A 21,990-nucleotide genomic window follows, 5' to 3' on the forward strand; every position below is an offset into this window, starting at 1 on the left:
TAAGGCTTAAAGAACCCATTTATCGTCTTATGAGTAAAAATAAATATTTGTTGTAATTTAGAAAGCGTTTCATCTTCTCATGCTATAAGTGACTTTTAGTCTAAAAATTGTTACTACGATTTAGTTGACTAAGAGAATCTGTACTGTTTGTGTAGCTACATTAATATACCCTGAACAGATATTTTCCATTAAAAGTTAATTTTAGCCATTGAAAATTCGTGAGTTCTCTTTTCAGAATTCTTTCAGATATGTTTTTATCTAACCTTCGAATTTTTTGCAGTGCAGGGAAAATGGCCAAGGTAACCAATGTGCCCAGCACTTGCGTTCAGTATGGGCCCCTGGACTATGTATTGGGTCTTATACCTCCTTTGTTTTGGTGGCCTCTGTCTGAAGTCATACTGCTTTAGCGTGTCGTTTTCTTTTGGTAGCTTACCAACACCATGTTCCATAAGTTTGTATTTATATTCAGGCTGGGTTAGAATGGAGATAGAAGCTTGACACCAGTTTTATCAGTTCCCATAATTGAAAATAGGGGCAGAATATAATTGCTGGTATTACTGCATCTTCTAGCTTAGAACCTTTCATTAAGGGGATACCGTTGCCTTGGTGATGCTTTTTGGAAAAGGGAGAGGGTTTATAAATTTACTAATTTGACAGGGGAATGAGTTAGTGTTAAATCATCTTGTATGTTTTCCTACTTGCTTATTCTACAAACCGTCAAACCTGTGTGTCATCTTGGGGTTTTAATTAGCTGGGTTAAAATACAGCTTACTTTGAAAAACGGAATATGCAGAAGATGAGAGAGGCTACAGGAAGACGATAGGGAACCTTTTAGATCTTTCCCAGGTAAAACTCGGAGCACTGATATAATCTATTTGGTTTTTAGGTGGACTATCTGTGCTCGAGTTACCAACAAAAGTCAGATCCGTACCTGGAGCAATTCCCGAGGGGAAGGGAAGCTTTTCTCCATAGAACTAGTTGATGAAAGTGTGAGTATTTGTCAAGTGGGGAAATAGGAGTAGTTTGAGAAATGGGGCTCATCTGTGCAAGCCTATGTGATGAAAACCAGTAGTAGACCAAAAATAAGCAGGATTGTTACTATTGTTTGTCCTCTTTTATAGTCTTCTGGTGCTCTCTGGGGGCAAAGGGTTAAAGGTCTTTTTTTTTTTTTTTTTTCCAGAGGGGGTTGTGTGCAGGGGGGAGGAGAGAGAATCTTAAGCAGGCTCCATGCCCAGCTTAGAGCCAGACACAGGACCCAGTCTCTCATCCCTGAGATCATGACCTGAGCCTAAATCAAGAGTCAGACATTTAACCAACTGAGCTTGCCAGGTGCCCCCAAAGGATTAAAGGTCTTAAATAAAATCCTATTATTTTATTTTATTTTTATTTTTAAATTTTTTATTTTAATTTATTTATTCTTTTTAAGTAGGCTCTGTACCCAGCGTGGGGCTTGGACTCACGACCCTGAGATCAATAGTCACACTGGGCACCTGGCTAGCCCAATAAGTAGAACATGCGACTCTCGACTTTTTTTTTTTTTTTTTTTTTTTTTTTTTTAAGATTTGTTTGTTTATTTAAGAGAAGGCGCACATGAGGTAGGGGAGGGGCAGAAGGAGATGGAGAGAATCTCAAGCAGACTCCCCACTGAGTGCAGTGTGTGACCCAGGGCTCACTCTCACAGCCCTGAGATCATGACACTGAGATCATAATCTGAGTCAAAACCAAGAGTTAGAAGCTTGGGGCACCTGGGTGGCTCAGTGGGTTAAAGCCTCTGCCTTCGGCTCAGGTCATGATCTCAGGGTCCTGGGATCGAGCCCCACATTGGGCTCTCTGCTCAGCAGGGAGCCTGCTTCCTCCTCTTTCTCCCTGCCTGCCTCTCTGCCTACTTGTGATCTCTGTCAAATAAATAAATAAATAATCTTTAAAAAAAAAAAAAAAGAGTTAGATGCTCAACTGACTGAGCCACCGAGGCACCCCTAGAGCATGGCAAAATCAATGATCAGAACCCAATTTTTTTTTTTTAAAGATTTTATTTATTTATTTGACAGAGAGAAATCACAAGTAAGCAGAGAGGCAGGCAGAGAGAGAGGAGGAAGCAGGCTCCCTGCTGAGCAGAAAGCCCGATGTGGGGCTCGAACCCAGGACCTGGGATCATGACCTGAGCTGAAGGCAGCGGCTTAACCCACTGAGCCACCCAGGCGCCCCCAGAACCCAATTTTTTATCAGATTATCAGTCTAATCTGTCAATTGGCTTAAATTTCAGCCCTTTCTTTAAGTTTCTTATCCATCTGTAGTTTGTCTTAGTTTGGGTTTGTTTTGTTTTGTTTTGTTTTGACAGAGATCACAAGCAGGCAGAGAGGCAGGCAGAGAGAGAGGAGGGGAAGCAGGCTCCCACTGAGCAGAGAGCCCAATGTGGGGCTCGATTCCAGGACCCTGAGATCATGACCTGAGCCGAAGGCAGAGGCTTAACACTGAGTCACCCAGGCGTCCCTGTTTGTCTTAGTTTTAAGTAATCTCTACACCCAGCGTGGGGCTTGAACTTACAACCTTGAGATCAAGAGTCTCATGCTCCCGTGACTGAGCCAGCCAGGTGCCCCCATCTATGGTATTTTGACTGATTGAAAAGTAAAAGTGAAAATCAAATCTCAGGCAACTTGAAAACATGATGTATTAAAACATTTTGGCAATGACTCCCAAATATGATGTAATTCCTTGCTTGGTAGGAACGTGAGGCCAGCTGGTGAATCATTTGGCTCATCACACTTCCTTGTGGGATTCATTCGTGTCACTCAGTATTCAGAATTTATTTTTATTTTTGTTGTCAGAATATTAAAATCACTAGGTTTCTTTTGTTTTTTTGTTTGTTTTGCCTTTTTTAACGTGTCTAACTTGAGGTTAATAAAACTCCACAGTAGAGGCGCCTAGGTGGCTCAGTGGGTTAAAGCCTCTGCCTTTGGCTCAGGTCATGATCTCAGGTCCTGGGATCGAGCCCCACATTGGGCTCTCTGCTCAGCAGGGAGTCTGCTTCCTCCTCTCTCTCCCTGCCTGCCTCTCTGCCTACTTGTGATCTCTGTTTGTCAAATAAGTAAATAAAATCTTAAAAAAAAAAAAAAAAAAGTAAATAAAGCTCCACAGTAGGTTAAACCCAGGTTGTTCCACTGTGGTGAATAACTTGAATATGTGACTATAAAATGTGTGTTTCTAGGGGGTGCCTGGGTGGCTCAGTTGTTAAGCGTCTGCCTTCAGCTCGGGTCATGATCCCAGGGTCCTTGGATCAAGTCCCATATGGGGCTCCCTGTTCAGCGGGGAGCCTGCTTCTCCCTCTCCCACTCCCCCTGCTTGTGTCCCCTCTCTCACTGTGTCTCTCTCTGTCAAGTAAATAAATAAAATCTCTTTTAAAAAAAAAATGTGTGTGCTTCTGGAGTGTCTGTAGCTCTCTCACACATCCCATTTGTGCTTGTGTTGACTGCCTTAAAGATGTCATTTTGACACTAAAGTGTCTTCTTTTTCAGGGATAAAACTTAGTAAACACAGTTCTGACCTGCTTTTGCATGCTTCTGTAGGGTGAAATCAGAGCTACTGCTTTCAATGAGCAAGTGGACAAGTTCTTTCCCCTTATCGACATGAACAAGGTAGGGCGGTGTTACCCTGAGAACTGAAACTGTTGGGTGGTACCGGCAGGAGTGGGGGGACTCTTGTCCACTGGCGAACTGCGTGGTGGTAAGAAGTTGTTTGTTTAATCTACCCACATTCCACGGCTTGCCTCTTGTATAGGTCTATTATATCTCTAAAGGCATCCTGAAGATTGCTAACAAACAGTTCACAGCGGTTAAAAATGACTACGAGATGACCTTCAACAATGAGACTTCCGTCACGCCCTGTGAAGATGGTCATCATTTACCTACAGTTCAGTTTGATTTCACAGGGATTGGAGACCTGGAGAACAAGCCTAAGGACTCACTTATAGGTAAGTCTGTGTATGAGAGCAGAGAGCGTTGTGATGACAAGTTTTGTTTGCAGCCTATAAAGGAAGTGTAAGACTTAAGGGCTTGCCATTCAACCTTTGATCAGGCTGTAATGGGGGCCTTGACCCTATTTTGCTGACATATTGTGCCTATATTTTAGACATAATTGGGATCTGCAAGAGCTACGAAGATGCCACCAAAATCACAGTGAAGTCTAACAACAGAGAAGTTTCCAAGAGAAATATCTACTTGATGGACATGTCAGGGAAAGTGGTGACTGCTACTCTGTGGGGAGAGGATGTAAGTATTAGCCTTGAGCAGTCAGAGCAGGTGCAGAGGGCAGAGACCGAGAGAGTCAGGCAGCTGTCTTGCCTTAGAGCTGTGGGGCTTTCACCGTGTAGGCCTTCCTAAAGAAGGATCGAGCTGGCCAGGCAGTATCTGAAACCCTTTATGGCTGTGATCTCAGTTTTACACAGTGAAATGATGTTTTCTCTGACTCTAGATTAGTTTTGCTGTATCTTTGAACAGATTCTTGTGTGCGAGGTTATCTTGGATAGATTCCATGTACCACTCACGGCATTTACTCTGATATTGATTGTTTTCCTTATTTTCTGTAAAAATGTTCCACGTGTTCTTCCTGCTAGTGACACCTATTCACTGTATTTGTTTGGTGTTTTTGTCATTACTCAGGCTGATAGATTCGATGGTTCTAGACAACCCGTGATGGCTATCAAAGGAGCTAGAGTTTCTGATTTTGGTGGACGGAGCCTTTCTGTACTGTCTTCAAGCACGGTCATTGTGAATCCTGACATCCCAGAGGCCTATAAGCTTCGTGGATGGTAGGTTTTATGGGGCTACACAAAGGAGTTATTTGAGCCCAGCCTCTGAGTCAGAAGAGCTGGCTCTTTGGGCCCTCATGATCAGTATGTGAGCCATCTCTAGAGCAGAGGGCTTTGTTACTGAATGGAGCAGTTCCTATATTTCTTGGAAGCGTTATGCCTTCTGAGAGGATGGCCTTAAAGCCCTTAAACTGACAAAACTGTAATCCCATGACAAACCCAGAGATTCCGGAGGAGGCCAGCCGAAGGGAAATGCTGCTGCTGACCTCGATCCTGCCGAAGTAGGGGGAGGCCAGGCTCTCACGGCTGTGTGCTGAAGGACCGTGGGCGGGAGGCCACTTTGTTTCCTAGGTTTAAAGCTGCAGGCTTCTGTGGGCTGGGGGAGGAATGTGCTTCCTTGTTCTGTCCAGTTGTTGGTGCTGATCACATCTCCTGGTGTATGTTCACTGGGCTCTGATAAAGTGCAGTGGGAACAATGGGCCTTTGTTGGCATTATATTGTTATTCCCCAAGCACTCAGGGGATGAGGAGAGCCTATTAAAGTCTCCTCACTATATCTAGCTTTGTAGGGTTTAAAACCCTGCTTTAAGGAGCACTTCAAACTGAAGCACAGCATGCAAGAATCGATGTGGTCAGGGAAACGCTGCAGCGCTTGAGCTTTAATAATTTGTGTAGCTGTAGTCCCGGAGCGGTGTGTCCGTTTCCACCTCTGCCCTAGGGTTTTAGTACTTAAAGAATTAGCTCCTGTGACAGACTTCTCACTTTTATTCTGAGTGTAACGTGAACCACTAGCAGCACTAAAATGTGAATAATTTTGTGAAACAGCTACTAGAGCGTTCGTGTCATTCAAGCCAGCCTCCTGAGTATCCACATGTATCCGTATGTAACTATCCCAGGAGCTGGCAGGATGGTAGAAGGCAGGGCCTGTTTGTAGTCGGACCAGAAATAACCACAGCTTTGGTTTGTCCTCTTTGCTTGATTTTCTTTCGGGCCCTAGAGCTCGACCCCAGGTTAATTGTATGCCCATATTAAGGTCTTCGTATTTTACTTGTCAAGAACAGTGATCATGGTCAACATCAAAAGACACGGCTGTCTCCAGAATAAAACAACTGGCACTGATCAAAGAGAAGTTCAGTGCACACACCCCACCTAGGCAAGGATTGGAGATGTTAGATCTTGGTTATAAAAATGTGGGATTTTTTTTATTGTAAGAAGGGCTGCCTCTGTCCTTGCTCTGTTGATTCCTGATGAGCTATCTTCGGTGGCAAATGCCTCCTTGGAGTTTCTGAAACTGTACACTGGTGTAGCTAGTAGTGGTGAAACAGATTTATGGACCTTGCTGTGCTTCTGTGACAGATTTAGCTGCTTACCTGACAGAATGTGAAGACAATTGTCTGCGGCTTAGGGCAGCAACCACTCTGTTAGATGGTCTCTTTGTAAAAAGCCTGTTCTGTATGTGGTTAGCTTTTAGTCAGCCTCCTTTTAGATGACATTCGCATGTTTTTAATCTCAGACTGACTCTTCCTGTCACAAGTATGTTTTTGAGCCACTTTCCTTCATATCAGCTGTTACGTGATCAAGAAGTAGAATCGTTTTTACTAATAACGTGGCATAAATTAATGTCAATCTTGATATTGGCATAGGTAAAATCTCACTAAGAAGATAAATCTACAAGAAAATAGATGTCTTCTGTTAAATTACTTTGGGTTATAGAATCCTTTAAACTCTATATCAGGCTTTTAAGATCTTTTTTTTTTTTTAAGATTTTATTTATTTGAGGAGTGCCAGGTAGCTCAGTGGGTTAAGCCTCTGCCTTCGGCTCAGGTCATGATCTCAGAGTCCTGGGATTGAGCCCTCATCAGGCTCTCTGCTCAGCAGGGAGCCTGTTTCCCTCTCTCTCTCTGCCTGCCTGTGATCTCTCTCTCTCTTTCTGTCAAATAAATACATAAAATCTTAAAAAAAAAAAAAGATTTAATTTATTTGAGACAGAGCACAAGCTGGGGAAAGGGGCAGAGGGAGAGTGATAAGCAGACTCCCCACTGAGTGTGGATTCCAAGGCAGAGCTCAGTCCCAGGACCCTGAGGTTATGACTGAAGTCAGGCGCTTAGAAGTCAGACACTTAACCAACTGAGCCACCCACATGCCCCAGGCTTATAAGATCTTTTACCGTGGGAACATGCCACCATGTTATAATATGGGACTGTCACTTTCTATGCTGATATATGTCAGTAATGATAAAAATGCAGCTATTGGCTGAGAATGAGCATCAGTAACCTAAAGAACTATGTACCAGATGCTAATTTAAGAAAAGGTTGTTGTATTTTGGTACTGTCTTTCTTGACCACTGGGGGGCATCAAAGCAATTGAGATAAAAAGAGGTCATTCCCTTCCTGCAGTTCACTTAAGATACAAGTAGGAAGATACTAATTTCAGCCCATGTGACCAGGACCCATGAAAGTTGGACAAGTAGGGGGTTGGGAGTATGGATAGCCTGTATCTGGCATTCAGAAACAAGTGGCATGTTCAAAAAATATATAAAGTGCCTGTCGTTTCTTTGTTTATTTTTCAGGTTCGACTCAGAAGGACAAGCCTTAGATGGTGTTTCTATCTCTGATCTAAAGAGTGGAGGAACAGGAGGGAGCAATACCAACTGGAAAACTTTGTATGAGGCTAAATCAGAGAACCTGGGCCATGGTGACAAGGTATCCCACATTCCTGACTTTCTTCACAGAAGCACATAAATGGTGCAAAAAGATGAGTTTTCAAACCTGATTCCTGGTACTGGCTATCAGACGTTCTTCCAGAGCTATGGTTCTTAAGCGGAGCTCTGACCAGAGCATGGCATGACGGCTGAGAACCAGTGCCAGAGTGAGGAAGCCATGCCTATATGTTGTAGCTCTCACATGTCTTGAGGCAAAAAAAAAAAAAAAAAAATGTTAAGAACTTGGACTTAGAGAGTTGTTTAATTCTTAGAGGGATCTTAATGAAGTGGTAATGACTTCAGGTCCATATTTATTTTTGCTGATTGTTCCTGCAAATTGAAATGCTCACATACCAAGAAGATGTGTTTGAAGGTTAAAACCAACCCTGAGGGGGCGCCTGGGTGGCTCAGTGGGTTAAAGCCTCTGCCTTTGGCTCAGGTCATGATCCCAGGGTCCTGGGATTGAGCCCCGCATCGGGCTCTCTGCTCATCGGGCTCTCTGCTCAGCCTGCTTCCTCCTCTCTCTCTCTCTCTGCCTGCCTCTCTGCCTACTTGTGATCTCTGTCAAATAAATAAATAAAATCTTTAAAAAAAAAAAACAAAACCAACACTGGGCATTAGCAAGCCTCCATGTCAGACATTAGGCCATTCCCATGGGCCTTTGCTGGCTGCACGACACTAACCTCTCATGGGCTGAGCGTTTGCCACTCTTCTCTGACAGGAAGTGCCTCTCATAATTGACGTTCGTTGTAGCTTCCTTTCGCTGTTTGTATGTAATGATGCTCTTCCCATCTTGATCTAAACCTGTATTCTGCCAGCAGTTCAATATTTAAGTCACTTATTTCTCCTTTATGCCCTCCACAATTCCTACTTTTATTATTTTCATATTATATAATACAGTTTTTATTCATTATTGTCTCATTTTGCCGCACTCCTTTATCTGTCATTGTCATCAACAACCCGTTATGATGCTGTCATACAGCATCTTGAAAATTAAAAATTAGACAGTTCTGTGTTGCCCTGTCAGAGGAACCTGAAGGAACTCTTCGGGTTCTCTTAACACCCAGTTTCCCTCTTAGATCTAAAGTGTGTTATAAGAAGTCAAGCCTGGGGAGGGGAGGGTGCCTGGGTGGCTCAGTTGGTTGGGTGACTGCCTTCGGCTCAGGTCATGATGCTAAAATGCTGGGATCGAGTCCCACATCAGGCTCCCAGCTCCTTGGGGAGTCTGCTTCTTCCTCTGACCTTCTCCCCTCTCATGCTCTCTTTCACTCTCTCTCTCTCTCTCTCTCAAATAAATAAATAAAATATTTTTTTAAAAAGTAAGAAAGAGGGGCACCTGGGTAGCTCAGTGGGTTAAAGCTTCAGCCTTCAGCTCAGGTCATGATCCTGAGGTCCTGGGATTAAGCCCCGTATCCGGCTCTCTGCTCAGCAGGGAGCCTCCTTCCCCCTCTCTCTGCCTGCTTCTCTGCCTACTTGTGATATCTCTCTCTCTCTCTCTGTGTGTGTGTCAAATAAATAAATAAATAATCTTTTTTTAAAGAAAGAAAGAAAGCAGGCTTGGGGGCACCTGGATGGCTCAGTTGGAAGAACGTGTGACTCTTGGATCTCTGGGTTGTGAGCTCGGACCCCTGTTGGGTGTAGAGATTACTTGAAAATAAATAAACAATTTTTTTTTTTTAAAGATTTTATTTATTTATTTGTCAGAGAGAGAGAGAGCGAGCACAGGCAGACAGAGTGGCAGGCAGAGGCAGAGGGAGAAGCAGGCTCCCCACAGAACAAGGAGCCCGATGTGGGACTCGATCCCAGGACGCTGGGATCATGACCTGAGCTGAAGGCAGCTGCTTAACCAACTGAGTCACCCAGGCGTCCCAATAAACAATTTTTTTAAAAAAAGAAAAGAAAGCAGGCCTGGAGAGCACCTATTTGGTCCCCAAACTTTAAAGTCATGCATTGAATCTGGATCTTACCTGGAAATACAGAAAAACTCAATAGACATTCTCCTAGGAGACTTTCTCCTAGGGAGTAATCTCTACACCCACTGTGGGGCACAGACACACGATCCGGAAATCAAGAGTCTCACACTCTCCTGGTCGAGCCGGCCAGGCACCCAGAGACTTCCTTTCTTAGAGCCTTCTAGAGTGAAGCCCCACCCTGAAACATTCACATTATTGTTTGGCCTTTTTGGTCTGAGACATTGGGAAGCCCCAGAGGGAGCTGTTCATCCCCCAGAATTATTCACTCTGTATCCTCTCTGTGAGAGTTAAAAAGCAAAACAAATAGGGACAGCATAAAGCCGGAGCACATGACTTAGTCCTTGCTACGTTGACTTCTCAGAGATCTCCCCCATCTCCCCGGGTTGACGGCTTAGAGCAAGGTTGGCACATGGCTGCGTGCCTGCATTTGCACATTGTGTGGGGGTGCCTGGGCACCGCAGCTGCAAAGTGGGGAGCTGAGACAGAGAGGGTGACCGCATAGCTCGCAAAGCATAAAGTATTTCCTGTCTGGCTTTCTACCAAGTTTGTCTCCATGGCCTAGACAAAGATGAAGGGGAATGCAGATCCCGGAAATCACTGCTGCAGTTTTTCCCGTGGGAGGAAGGCTGGCCATCGCTCCCTAGGTTCGCCTCATTCCCCCCTGTATTTCCTCCATCTGTTACCTTTGGAGAGTCAGAGGAATGGGAGGAACAAATCTTCATCTCTTGAAGTCTTTGTCTTTCATATTGTCTTTTTCTGGTTTTAATTAACTAATTTGGTCTAATTTCGAATTTGCGTTTATTGTTAAGGGGTAATACGCTTTAGAACGTCATTTGTTATCTTCATAGGTTTTGCAGTCAGCACAAGTGATTTCAAAAACTATAGCATAAATTATTCCCTCTAAGGCCATTGTGATCTTAGGGATTCGAACTTGGAAACGCTTAGCGCTTACATGTCAGGGCAAGCTTTGGGCTGCCGCCAAGTCCTCTCTCGAATGTAGGCCTTGCGTTCTAGGTCTCATGTCACTCTTTTCTCCCGAAGGCCGACTATTTCAGCTCTGTGGCGACGGTAGTGTATCTTCGCAAAGAAAACTGTATGTATCAGGCCTGCCCAACTCAGGACTGCAATAAGAAAGTGATTGATCAGCAGAATGGACTCTACCGCTGTGAGAAGTGCGACAGTGAATTTCCCAGCTTCAAGTACCGCATGATCCTGGCGGTAAGTGGAATGGGTAGATGGGGAGTCCTGTGCCGTTTCTGGAGTCCCTACCAAGTGGCAGGCCCTGGAGAGACGACAGCAAAAATAAGATCATTTGGGGTAGGAAGCCTGCAGATGAGTAAGTGCTAAAGAGCTGCTTATTGTTCTGTAAGTCCGGCAAGTAAGGGGCCTTCCGTTCCACTGAATAGCAGTCTATTCTACTAAAAGCTTTTTTTCCTACCAGAAAGTTGCATTTAGATACCCGGCTGATTTCGGTTGCTGTGTGTATAGTACAGTTGTAGCATTGGTGACACTCTCCTGCTAACTGTTATGGAGATAAATTAATTTGAAATGGCATTTCTAGAGAACAGTAATTATACTTATACAGCCAATGCCTATATTTAGCTATTTTTCTTGTAGATAATCTGTTTGTCTTAGCCTTCATAGAGCTGACTTCTCAGGAATGTGACTGCATACTGATGTGGGAGTGTGGCTTTTTTGCATTGTAAGAATTGTTTCTGTTTTAAAAACCTTTAAAGTGAAGGGGGATTTATTTATTTATTTATTTATAAAGATTTTATTTATTTACTTGACAGAGAGAGATCACAAGTAACCGGAGAGACAAGCAGAGAGATGGGGGGAAGCAGGCTCCCCGCTGAGCAGAGAGCCAATGTGGGGCTCGATAGGACCCGGAGATCATGACTGAGCTGAAGGCAGAGGCTTAACCCACTGAGCCACCCAGGTGCCCCAAAAGGGTGTTTTTAAAAAAGAAAAATCATAAGTGATAATAAAGGTATAAGAAAATAGGTATTCTTGCATTTTTCTAGAAGGTGATTTGGCAATAATATACCAGGAGCCTTTAAAATGTTTATATTTGGGGTGCCTGGGTGGCTCAGTCAAATAACTGGCAAATTCTGATGCCTTCATGGTATTCCACACTACAGATATATAATAAAGGAATTAACCAGTATAATATGAAGGAAGTTTAAGTTGCATCGAAGTTTTCAAAGTAACAGTAACAAATAACTTTACATAGCTGTTACATCTCTGATTTTCTTTTTTCTTTTTTTTTTTTAATATTTTATTTATTTATTTGACAGAGACCAGCGAGAGAGGGAACACAGCAGGGGGAGTGGGAGAGGGAGAAACAGGCTTCCCTCTGAGCAGGGAGCCCCATGTGGGGCTCGATCCCAGGACCCTGAGATCATGACCTGAGCCAACCCCACCCGAGTTAAAATATTTGAAAATGGGGGCACCTGGGTGGCTCAGTGGGTTAAGCCTCTGCCTTTGGCTCGGGTCATGATCTCAGGGTCCTGGAATAGAGCCCCACATTGGGCTCTGGGCTTGGCGGGGAGCCTGCTTCCCCCTCCCTCTCTGCCTGCCTCTCTGCCTGCTTGTGATCTCTCTCTCTGTCAAATAAATAAATAAAATATTTTTTTTTTAAATTTGAAAATGGCGGGGCGCCTGGGTGGCTCAGTGGGTTAAGCCGCTGCCTTCGGCTCAGGTCATGATCTCAGAGTCCTGGGATCGAGCCCCACATCGGGCTCTCTGTTCAGCAGGGAGCCTGCTTCCTCCTCTCTCTCTCTGCCTGCCTCTCTCCCTGCTTGTGATCTCTCTGTCAAATAAATAAATAAATAAATAAATCTTTTAAAAAAAAAAAATTGAAAATGGCAAATATATGTTCAGGTTTATTAATTGAAATGGCAAATTTTAAATGGTATGTTTGATATAGTCTTGAAATATGTACGCACACAGAAAACGGAGTGAGAGGTTAAATACCAGAGTGTTGATTGAGGTTGTTTTTGGTTGATTTCTAGTTTCTTCTGCATTTTCCGTTTTTTTTTTCTTGTAATAGGAAATTTAAAAAAAAAACTTTTTAGATGAAAAAATAAAGGATTTTACTTATCCTTTGTATATTCTAATTGCCCCTTAAAATGTTAGTTCAGCAGGAAAGTTCTATGTTTAAGCTTCCTGTTTTTACAGAAAATAAAGTTCATTGAACTAGGATGGAGAAAGTGGTTTTAGATGGTTTATCAGACTTTCTTGACACTCGTAAATAGGAATCTCAGCACACTGGTCTCATGAGATGGTGTCTTCATTGTCACCTTCCTCAGCCCTGTTGAGCAGTGCTTTTTGCCTCTAGGAATAGCACGACGTAAACAAACTGTGGGTGTGAATCCTAGTGTGTGATATATCCTCTCATATATGTGAGTGTTTTTAACTTTCCTTCTCCCCTATTTTTTCATCATAACTTTTGATATTAAACCTCCATGTGTATGCCAAGCAAATATGTAGAATCATCAAATGGTACCTTCAAAATAAAACAAAACAAAACCCTGTGCTTTCTTATTTGTACTAAGACTTTTGCTTTAGCAACTGGATTCTGTGTGATCCACTTTCTTCCCTGACTCTCCCCTGTTTAATTTTACCACTGTCAAGTGAAGACACTTGATTGCCCATTTCTGTTGCTAGGTAAGTTTGGCTGCTCGATGAAGTCCCTTAAGTTCAGGCTTTTAAATAGTCTGGGATGTTCAGCAGTGACTAGAACTAGTCTTATGGAACTAGTGACCAAAGGATGTACAGTTAAAATGCAGAGAACCTGCTATCAGTCTTTGGAGGCTCATTCAAAATCTTTAGTCCAGGGTGCCTGGGTGGCTCCATGGGTTAAGCCTCTGCCTTTGGCTCGGGTCATGATCTCAGGGTCCTGGGATTGAACCCCACATCCGGCTTTCTGCTCAGCAGGGAGCCTGCTTTCCCCTCTCTCTCTGCCTGCCTGTCTACTTGTGATCTCTCTCTCTGTCAAATAAATAAACAAAATCTTAAAAAAAAAAAAAAGGAAAAGAAGACTTTAGTCCAAAAGGCATTGCAGCTGGAGGGGAACCTAGTATGGTGTACCTGGATTGTCTGTCTGAGAGAGAGAGTTTAGTTGGATTATTATTTCCACTGAGATCTGAAATCACATATCCACAGCATATTACGTTCCTGCTGTGATCCAGACTTACCTTTTAAACTTCTTTCTGTAATATTTTCCACATTCTTTTGAAAGAATATATATAGCATATATAGTGGTATTGGTTTTTCCCCTGGGAATTATTTTAATGGATGGAAAAAGTTAATCTTCCAGGCTCCTGAGTGTGTCTTCCTTTTATTTTCTTGGCGAAATTAATATATAATGTGTCTTTTAGGTAAATATTGCTGATTTTCAAGAGAATCAGTGGGTCACTTGTTTCCAGGAGTCTGCAGAGGCCGTCATTGGACAAAGCACTGCTCATCTTGGGGAGTTAAAAGAGAAGGTTGGCCTCATCTTTTATTACTATAACAGTTGCCAATAACACCCTTTTTTTGCTCTTTAATTTTTTTTTATTTCTTTTGAGTGTTGTATGTAGTTTCTCAGTCTGATGATTGTTTAAGAGCTCATCTGATTCTGTCGAATTTTGTCCACCTTGGGTATGCTAACGATGAGTAATCAAGTAATGTATAAAAAAGTGCTGTATGGACACCTGGCTGGCTCTTTCGGGAGAGTGTGCAACTCCTGATCTCAGGGTTGTGAGTTTAAGCTCCACGTTGGGTGTGGAGACTACTTTTAAAAAAGAAAGTGCGGGGCGCCTGGGTGGCTCAGTGGGTTAAGTCGCTGCCTTCGGCTCAGGTCATGATCTCAGGGTCTTGGGATCGAGGACCACATTGGGCTCTCTGCTCAGCAGGGAGCCTGCTTCCCTCTCCCTCTCTCTCTCTCTCTCTCTCTCTGCCTGCCTCTCTGTCTACTTGTGATCTCTCTCTGTCAAATAAATAAAAAAAATCTTTTTTAAAAAAAATTTTAAAAAGTGCTTTAAAAACAATACTTTACAAGTATAAACCACTTATTTCTCCTGTTACCGTTAGCACACTACAGTTGATGTGCCTACAGTCACTTGAGAGCTGGAAGGTATCTTCTGAAGTAATATGAAGTGCACATGTGCCCTTTTAACATAATAAACACCTTCCTGAAAAGCTGAGTCAAATCCTGGGTTAAACTCACATATAAGGTACTTGCTATTCCAGGTCTTCAGAGGCAGTTCTTACGAAGTAACTTTGTTTCCTAAGATAACTATCCATTTCATTTCTATAAATTTATATTTTTATATATTAGGTGTATTTAATGTAGGGAATAGATTACTAATTATGCTAAATGTAGGAAAGATACTCAGAGGAAATGTGTAAAGATGGGGACACCTGGGTGGCCCATTCAGTTAAGCATCTGCCTTTGGCTCAGGTCATGATCCCAGGGGTTCTGGGTTCGATCCCCACATCGGGCTCCCTGCTCAGCAGAGGTCTGCTTCTCCCTCTCCCTTCATCTTCTTTCTCTCAAATAAATAAAATCATTTAAAAAAAATGTGTAAAGATGATCAATGAAAGCTCTTTTCTGGGCCACACAAATTAGCATCTAACTGTACTCCCCCCGCCCCTTTTCCTCTAAATTGGTTAGGAAACTTATAAATAAAACACTAAGGAAAAACACACACACACACCACCAGGAAAAAAAAGACTTGTCGTTTGGTGTGTTTTTCTTATTGTTTCCTGTCTTCATTTCGTCCATTCGGTCCCCACCCTTCCCTGACATGCATCTTTTAAAAATTGTGAGATCTCTGAAAATAATGCAGCAAGCCCTTTCATAGAAATAACCAGAATTGACTTTAAAGTATGATGGTATCTTTCCTCTGTTTTGCCTGGTTCTTTATTTTCATATCAGATTTTAAGGCTCGAGGCAGCTTTTTAGGGTTTTTTATGAGCTTATTACCTTTGACTGTTTTTACTGCTGGTGAATGAGGACATATAGAAACGTCCCTCAGACATGTGACTCTTGATAGCAGAGTCATGTATTCGAGCCCCACATTGGGTGTAGAGATTACTTTATTTTTAAAAAAGGTAAATAAAGCTTAAATAGTGTTTGAGGGACAAGAGAAAGAGGGAGAGAACTGTGTTTTTCAAACTTTTCCTAGTCTTTACCCACTTTACCTGCCTTCTTTACTTGCTCACAAATCACTGTAAATGCAGAGACTAAGACAGTATGGCAACTTAAAGTGTTTTTTTACTGTTTTTTTCTCTCAATTCTTTTTTTTAAGATTTTATTTTTATTTTTTAAGTATTTTTTTTACTATTTTATTTATTTGTCAGACAGAGAGAGCACAAGCAGGGGGAGCAGCAGGCAGAGGGAGAAATGGGCTCTCTGCCGAGCAGGGACCCTGATGCTGGGCTCAGTCCCAGGAACTTGGGATCATGACCTGAGCTGAAGGCAGACATTCAACCTACTGAGCCACCCAGGCGCCCCTTTAAGATTTTGTTTTTAAGTAAATCTCTGCATCCAATGTGGGGCTTGAACTCAAAACCCTTAGATTCCATCCAAAACTTTTGAAGTTTAGAAATTGTTTTCTTTTTTCTTTTTTTTAGATTTATTTATTTATTTATTTATTTATTTGACAGAAATCACAAGTAGGCAGAGAGAGAGAGGAGAGCAGGCTCCCCGCTGAGCAGAGAGCCCGATGTAGGACTTGATCCCAGGACCCTGAGATCATGACCTGAGTCAAAGGCAGAGGCTTAACCCACTGAGCCACCCAAGCACCCTAGAAATGTGTTTTCTAAGAGTGGTTTAATTTTTTTTATTATTATGGTGAAATATGCATAACATAAAATTTACCTTTTTAACCATTTTTAAGTTCAGTACACTCATTAAATACTAATTCTCCATTTCCCCTTCCTCTGGCCCCTGGCAATCATTCTACTTTCTGTCTCTGTGAATTTGGCTACTGTAGGTAGAGTATTTTAGTATTTTAATAAAATTCTATCCAAACAGTTTTATGTAATGAAAGGACACCTGTAGATTAGTCATCCCTAAGTAATTTAAACCACTGAGGGTAAAAAACTTTGAGAGAGGTTTTTCTCAAAAGTCTTTTCAAAAATTTTTTTTCTCTTGGGGTGCTTGGGTGGCTCAGTTGATTGAACCTCTGCCTTCGGCTCAGATCATGATCCCGGGGCCCTGGGATTGAGCCCCATGTACAGCTCCCTGCTCAATTGGAGTCTACTTCTCCCTCTCCTCTGCCTGCCACTCTGCCTACTTGTTCTTTCTCTCTCTCTCTCTCTCTCTCTCGCTATCAAATAAATAAATAAAATCTTAATAAAAAGTTTAAAAAATTTTTATTTTTAAGTAATCCCTGAACCCAATGGAGGGCTCGAACCTACAACCCCAAGATTCAGAGTCACATGTTTTTCTGACTGAGCCAGCCAGTCACCCTTCAAAAATTTTAATGTATATTTTCAAATGGTCTGATAGCTTCCATGCCTAAAGTTTTACATTTGTTTTTGCAGAATGAGCAAGCATTTGAGGAAGTTTTCCAGAATGCCAACTTCCGATCTTTCATATTCAGAATCAGAGTGAAACTAGAGACCTACAATGTAAGTGGGGTCTCCTGGGGTGGAGAAGAGTTAGCAGTGGGGAGCTGCTGTCTGTCACCCACAACAACAGTACGGTGGCAACTGTCAGCTAATTGCATACTGTGGACCAGACCCAGTGCTAAACATCCTGCATTTATTACTCATTGACTCTTCCCAGCGCTGAGGTTGATTGTTTTGTCTGTTGTCGAGCATCTAGAGGGAAATGCTGTGTGCTCGCTTCAGTTACAACCTGGGGGATTTTTGTTGGTGTACTGACAAAGAACAGTAAGGTACTGAGTGGACTCACTTCCATGAGGTTTAGGCCCTAAGGTTGGTATCGGAAACAAAGGCTGCACATAATTAAAATTACCTTGAACATTCCTTTCAGTCGCCTGTAATATCGTATGATTGGACAGTCCAGTCGTAACAACAGTACTTGAGCATTGACTGTCTGCTGGTTACTCTTCTACACCCTTTACATCTGTTATCTCACTTGATCCCGGCAGGAACCCACATGTAGGAACTACCGTTATCTCCATTTTACCACTGAAAAAATGGAGGCATGCAGAGAATAAGTAGTTTGTAGAAGTCATATGCCAGCACATGGCCGTACTTAAGATCCTGGCCCGCAGCGACAGAGCTTTGCTTGTCACCATTCTTATAAGTAGGATGAGGTCATTGCTGGGGCACACATGCTCACGAAAGCATGTGAGCCCCTGAGCCAGACGGTGCACCCTTTCTGGGCACCACAGCACCCTGCCTCCAAAGGCACCGTTGAGTCCTGACGAGCGCACGAGGAGTTCTGAAAACCTCCCTGCTTGTTCTGGGGGTCCTCACTCTGTTGTGTTACTACGCCCTAACCCTCGCACCTGCTAGTAGGGGTGTTTGTTTCTGGAGGCACGGAATGAGGGAGTCAAATGTCTGTGATAGAATGACAGAGTGAGGCGGGACCAGGGGACAACTTGAAGGTTCATGCAGCGCTCTTATGGTGCGGACAAGGAAGGTGAGGTGCAGAGAGGTTGTATCTCCTGCAGAGCTGAGATGGCCGCAGACCAGGCCTTCGTCCTCTGCCGCAGATGCTTTTGCTTTCATACCACTCTCAGAACTAGCTGTGTGGCTCCAAGCAAGTCACTTCTCTTCTCTGGGCTCCTGTGTCCCTCTCTGCAGAGAAAACAAAGTGACCTAGATCAGTCCGCTAAGGCCCATCCCATTTGGATTCTAGGTTTCTGAGAGCTTGGGAGCACAAAGGAAGGTTGAAGAGGGGCTTCTGTCCACTCTCCCAGCTCCGGAAGTTCCAAACGGGGCTCTCACGGGGGACGGTTTTCTGTACTAGGATGACTGAACACTGAGTCCCGCATGCCTTTGTGTTCGCTTCCGCTGGGATCATTGAAACCCCTGAAGCCCAAGGGGGTTACCACCAGCACTCCGTGCCACGGGCTTTCCTCCACTGACAGACTGCTTTTCTCTACTTGAAGGATGAATCTCGAATTAAGGCCACTGTGATGGACGTGAAGCCCGTGGACTACAAAGAATATGGCAGAAGGCTGATCATCAACATCAGGAGAAACGCGCTCATGTGAGAAGAAGAGCAGGGCTGATTGGGCAGAAGTTTGAAAAAGAGCTGAAGTAAAACTGGTTCCTTCTTCCCCCTTCCTTCCGTCCCTTCCCCCATGACATTTCCACATGAGCTGCACGGTGCAGGTGGACAAAGCACTTTCTTCCCTTGGGCGTGTCTTGGAGCCCGTCGGTACCCACTGATAGAGGCAAAGGGAAACGGACTCCGACAGCTGTGGTGTACACGGCAGCGTCCGTGTGTGGTGTACACGTACAGCGCGGGGCCAGTCACTCCCTCTGTCTTCAGGGTTTTGTCAGTTTTATTAAGATTTCATTATCTTCAAGCAGGAATTATGTCACAAGTAATTGACCCTAACTCTGCAGACAGTGAAATAAATGATGTAATGAGGGTTTCTGCCTCTCCCGCGGTGACACCTTCACGACATGGGTTCCCTCTCAGGAAGGGGAGCCAAGAGGGGGTCATGTGAAACCCATACTTCAGTGAGTGTGTCTTTCTGGAATTCAAAGCCTCTCTCATTCTAGAGGTGCCACATAGTTGTTAATGCTTGGAATGGCAATAGGGTAGAATTATTAATCAAAGACCTATCTTTTATATCTGAAGAATATCCCTCCTTCAGGGTTTAATAGACTGAGTCAGATGGGTCTGATATTAATCAAAATTGTCTCTTCTGAGGAAAGCTGATAAGCATTGACTTGCTGTCCCCCAGGGACATCCAGGCAACTACAAAGCATTGCTTTAGTTTTCACTTCAATTAATGTTGCATTTTGATTGGTGGATGCGTACTTTTTCTACCTGTACATATTTCTTGCATTTGTATGTTTCGCTTCTTGACTAAAGCTGTGTTAAATAGAAGGGATTTTGAAGGAAGAAGCCCTTTGTTTCCCCTGCTTTGTTTTAATAAACAGAATATTCTCTTCATGTGAATCCTACTTTCTTTGAATGCAAAGGGTTCTTGTAACTGGAAAGCAATTAATTAGCCTTCATAATAAATGTTCACTTGGGGGAGATGTTAACTCATTACAGACTCAAAGATCAGTCTGAGGCATAGAGATCACTCATCCTAATGTTTGCGACCCGAAAATGCATCTTTTAAAAGAATGAAAACCCTGCAAACAAAAAGCCATTGTGCTCCAGAATGCTGATCATCGGGCATTTTGGGATCTTATTGATGTTTACACAGCATTCTAACACCAACCAGGCTCTAAAATGTGTACAGACAGTGAGCTAGTAAGAAAACAGTAATTATGCTACTGGGCCTTTCAGTCAGCAAGAGCATGCTTGCTCTGTGTGTTCCTAATCGTATTAATTATCTATCTGGTTGCCACGACCCACCACTAGGCATTGGCTGCACATCTCTCCCTGAGCATCCAGGCGGTGTCACAGTCCACCTGGCCGGGCAGGTGCGACATACAGCGGCCCATCGTGGAGCTGGACAGCGATGATGGCCTGGCCATTTCGTCCTCACCTGTCTTCTGTCCGGAGGCAAGTGGCCAGCCCTAAGCTGGATGACTTCTGTTCCTCACAACAGACAGTGTCTCTCTCAAGCCTGCCGATAGTTTGGGCACATCCCAGCCTCAGACGGTGGTCATTGGGCTGCACTTGCCTGTGGGGCTGAGGCTTCAACCATTTTTATGGAAGCTCTTTTCTGCCTGACCTTGCTTATCAAGCACTGACTAGAAAATTATAGTCTTCGGCACAAATTCTGGATTGACAAATTGTGGGTTGGAAGTGGTAATCTAGCTTTCAGCCCAGTTACCAGTCTCACATTCCACTCCTCCCAGCATTCCCTATGTTCACGTTCACGTTCACAACGGCTCTCCCTTGTGGGGAGTGAGTTACCCTGACACATCTCAGGACCACTGGACCCGGCGCCGGGTGTCCTGGGTGACTGACGAATCCACGGGCCGTTCTGGGGGACGGCGGCTCCCCGGAGAGAGGACATCTAGCTGATTTCCCTACTAAAAATCAGATCACCAGGAGAGGAGCATCAGAAATTGGCTCCACTTAGTTAGGCTTTTAAGAGATCTAGGTCCCTGAGGATGGCCTAAATAGATTCTGGCCCACAGTTCTTGGAATTCTCTTGGATATGGTTTACCCCAAAAGGCTCTTCATGTTCTATTTCTCATCTTTCACTTTGAGATCAGTGTTTATTTTGCGTACACCATGACATCAGCGTTAAGCAATTAGGAAAAAATCTAATCATTTTGCCTTCATTTAAATGGTTCTTGGAGTTCCTCCAGTCTTATTGTGAAAGAGGCAAGACAAAATAAAAGGGCAATAATCTGATTTCTGTCCATATTTTCAGTGTTTTATGCTTTCCATTAAAGCCTTGCTAATCTCTAGTGTGCTGTTCTTTTTTGAACTACAGGGTCAAAAATTCCCCCCTCCCCCACTTTTTTTTTCCCTGAGTGGCCTGTCTTGGAAAAGTATAAATAATATTGATCGTGGTATTTAATACACTAATGAAACCCATGGCTATTGACTACATAATTAATATAGTGTCTAAAAGTGAAGTTTGGCAGCCCAGTGTATAAAGGTTTATATTGACTTGTGTTTCTGTGGCAATATGCCTTCTGAGATTTTATTTATAAAAAGTAAAACGGGAGGGATGCCTGGGTGGCTCAGTTGGTTAAGCAGCTGCCTTCGGCTCAGGTCATGATCCCAGCGTCCTGGGATCGAGTCCCACATCGGGCTCCTTGCTTGGCGGGGAGCCTGCTTCTCCCTCTGCCTCTGCCTGCCATTCTGTCTGCCTGTGCTCGCTCGCTCTCCTCTCTCTCCGACAAATAAAATCTTTAAAAAAAAAAAAAAAAGGGGGGCGCCTGGGTGGCTCAGTGGGTTAAAGCCTCTGCCTTCTGCTCAGGTCATGATCCCAGGGTCCTGGGATTGAGCCCCGCATCGGGCTCCCTGCTAGGCAGAAGGCCTGCTTCTCCCTCTCCCACTCCCCCTGCTTGTGTTGCCTCTCTCGCTCTCTCTCTGTGTCAAATAAATAAAATCTTCAAAAAAAAAAAAAAAAAAGTGAAACAGGTTGTCAAGTCTCCTTTCCTTTTCACTCATTAGAAGGCCACTGCTCCCCTAGTAAATTCATTGTTTCCTTATATCAGAGGATTTCTACCCCATCCCCACCCCCACCCCCATAAAACGTGGTTTGTTAGCTCTTAGTCTCATAATCCACTCTTGGTAGAGTTCTGGCTTTTATAAACACTTTTGGAAATAATCAGCTTTCCTCAAAAAGGATAGAATTTAGATGTTTGATTTTCATTTGTTGAAAAAAACCTCAACTAAGTACATTTGTTATTAAGCTGGTAAGTATGGTTAATGTCTGTTGAAAAGGAAAG

The 21,990-nt window shown here is 43.4% G+C and overlaps 1 protein-coding gene across 1 annotated transcript in view; it reads left to right on the forward strand.

The window, feature by feature from the left end:
• Positions 1 to 20,916, forward strand: part of RPA1 (replication protein A1) — a 76,579-nt gene extending 55,663 nt beyond the window's left edge. Inside the window, exons 8-17 of the mRNA XM_047707842.1 lie at positions 887 to 989; positions 3,564 to 3,632; positions 3,775 to 3,967; positions 4,126 to 4,265; positions 4,656 to 4,804; positions 7,373 to 7,505; positions 10,519 to 10,695; positions 13,860 to 13,967; positions 17,014 to 17,100; positions 18,555 to 20,916. Coding sequence (XP_047563798.1) covers positions 887 to 989; positions 3,564 to 3,632; positions 3,775 to 3,967; positions 4,126 to 4,265; positions 4,656 to 4,804; positions 7,373 to 7,505; positions 10,519 to 10,695; positions 13,860 to 13,967; positions 17,014 to 17,100; positions 18,555 to 18,659 — 1,264 coding nt within the window. The 3' untranslated portion in view covers positions 18,660 to 20,916. The remainder of the gene's footprint in view (positions 1 to 886; positions 990 to 3,563; positions 3,633 to 3,774; positions 3,968 to 4,125; positions 4,266 to 4,655; positions 4,805 to 7,372; positions 7,506 to 10,518; positions 10,696 to 13,859; positions 13,968 to 17,013; positions 17,101 to 18,554) is intronic.
• Positions 20,917 to 21,990: the final 1,074 nt, after the last annotated feature.

The sequence above is a fragment of the Lutra lutra genome, chromosome 16 (assembly GCF_902655055.1).
Source record: "Lutra lutra chromosome 16, mLutLut1.2, whole genome shotgun sequence".
In the NCBI taxonomy this organism is placed as follows: Eukaryota; Metazoa; Chordata; class Mammalia; order Carnivora; family Mustelidae; genus Lutra; species Lutra lutra.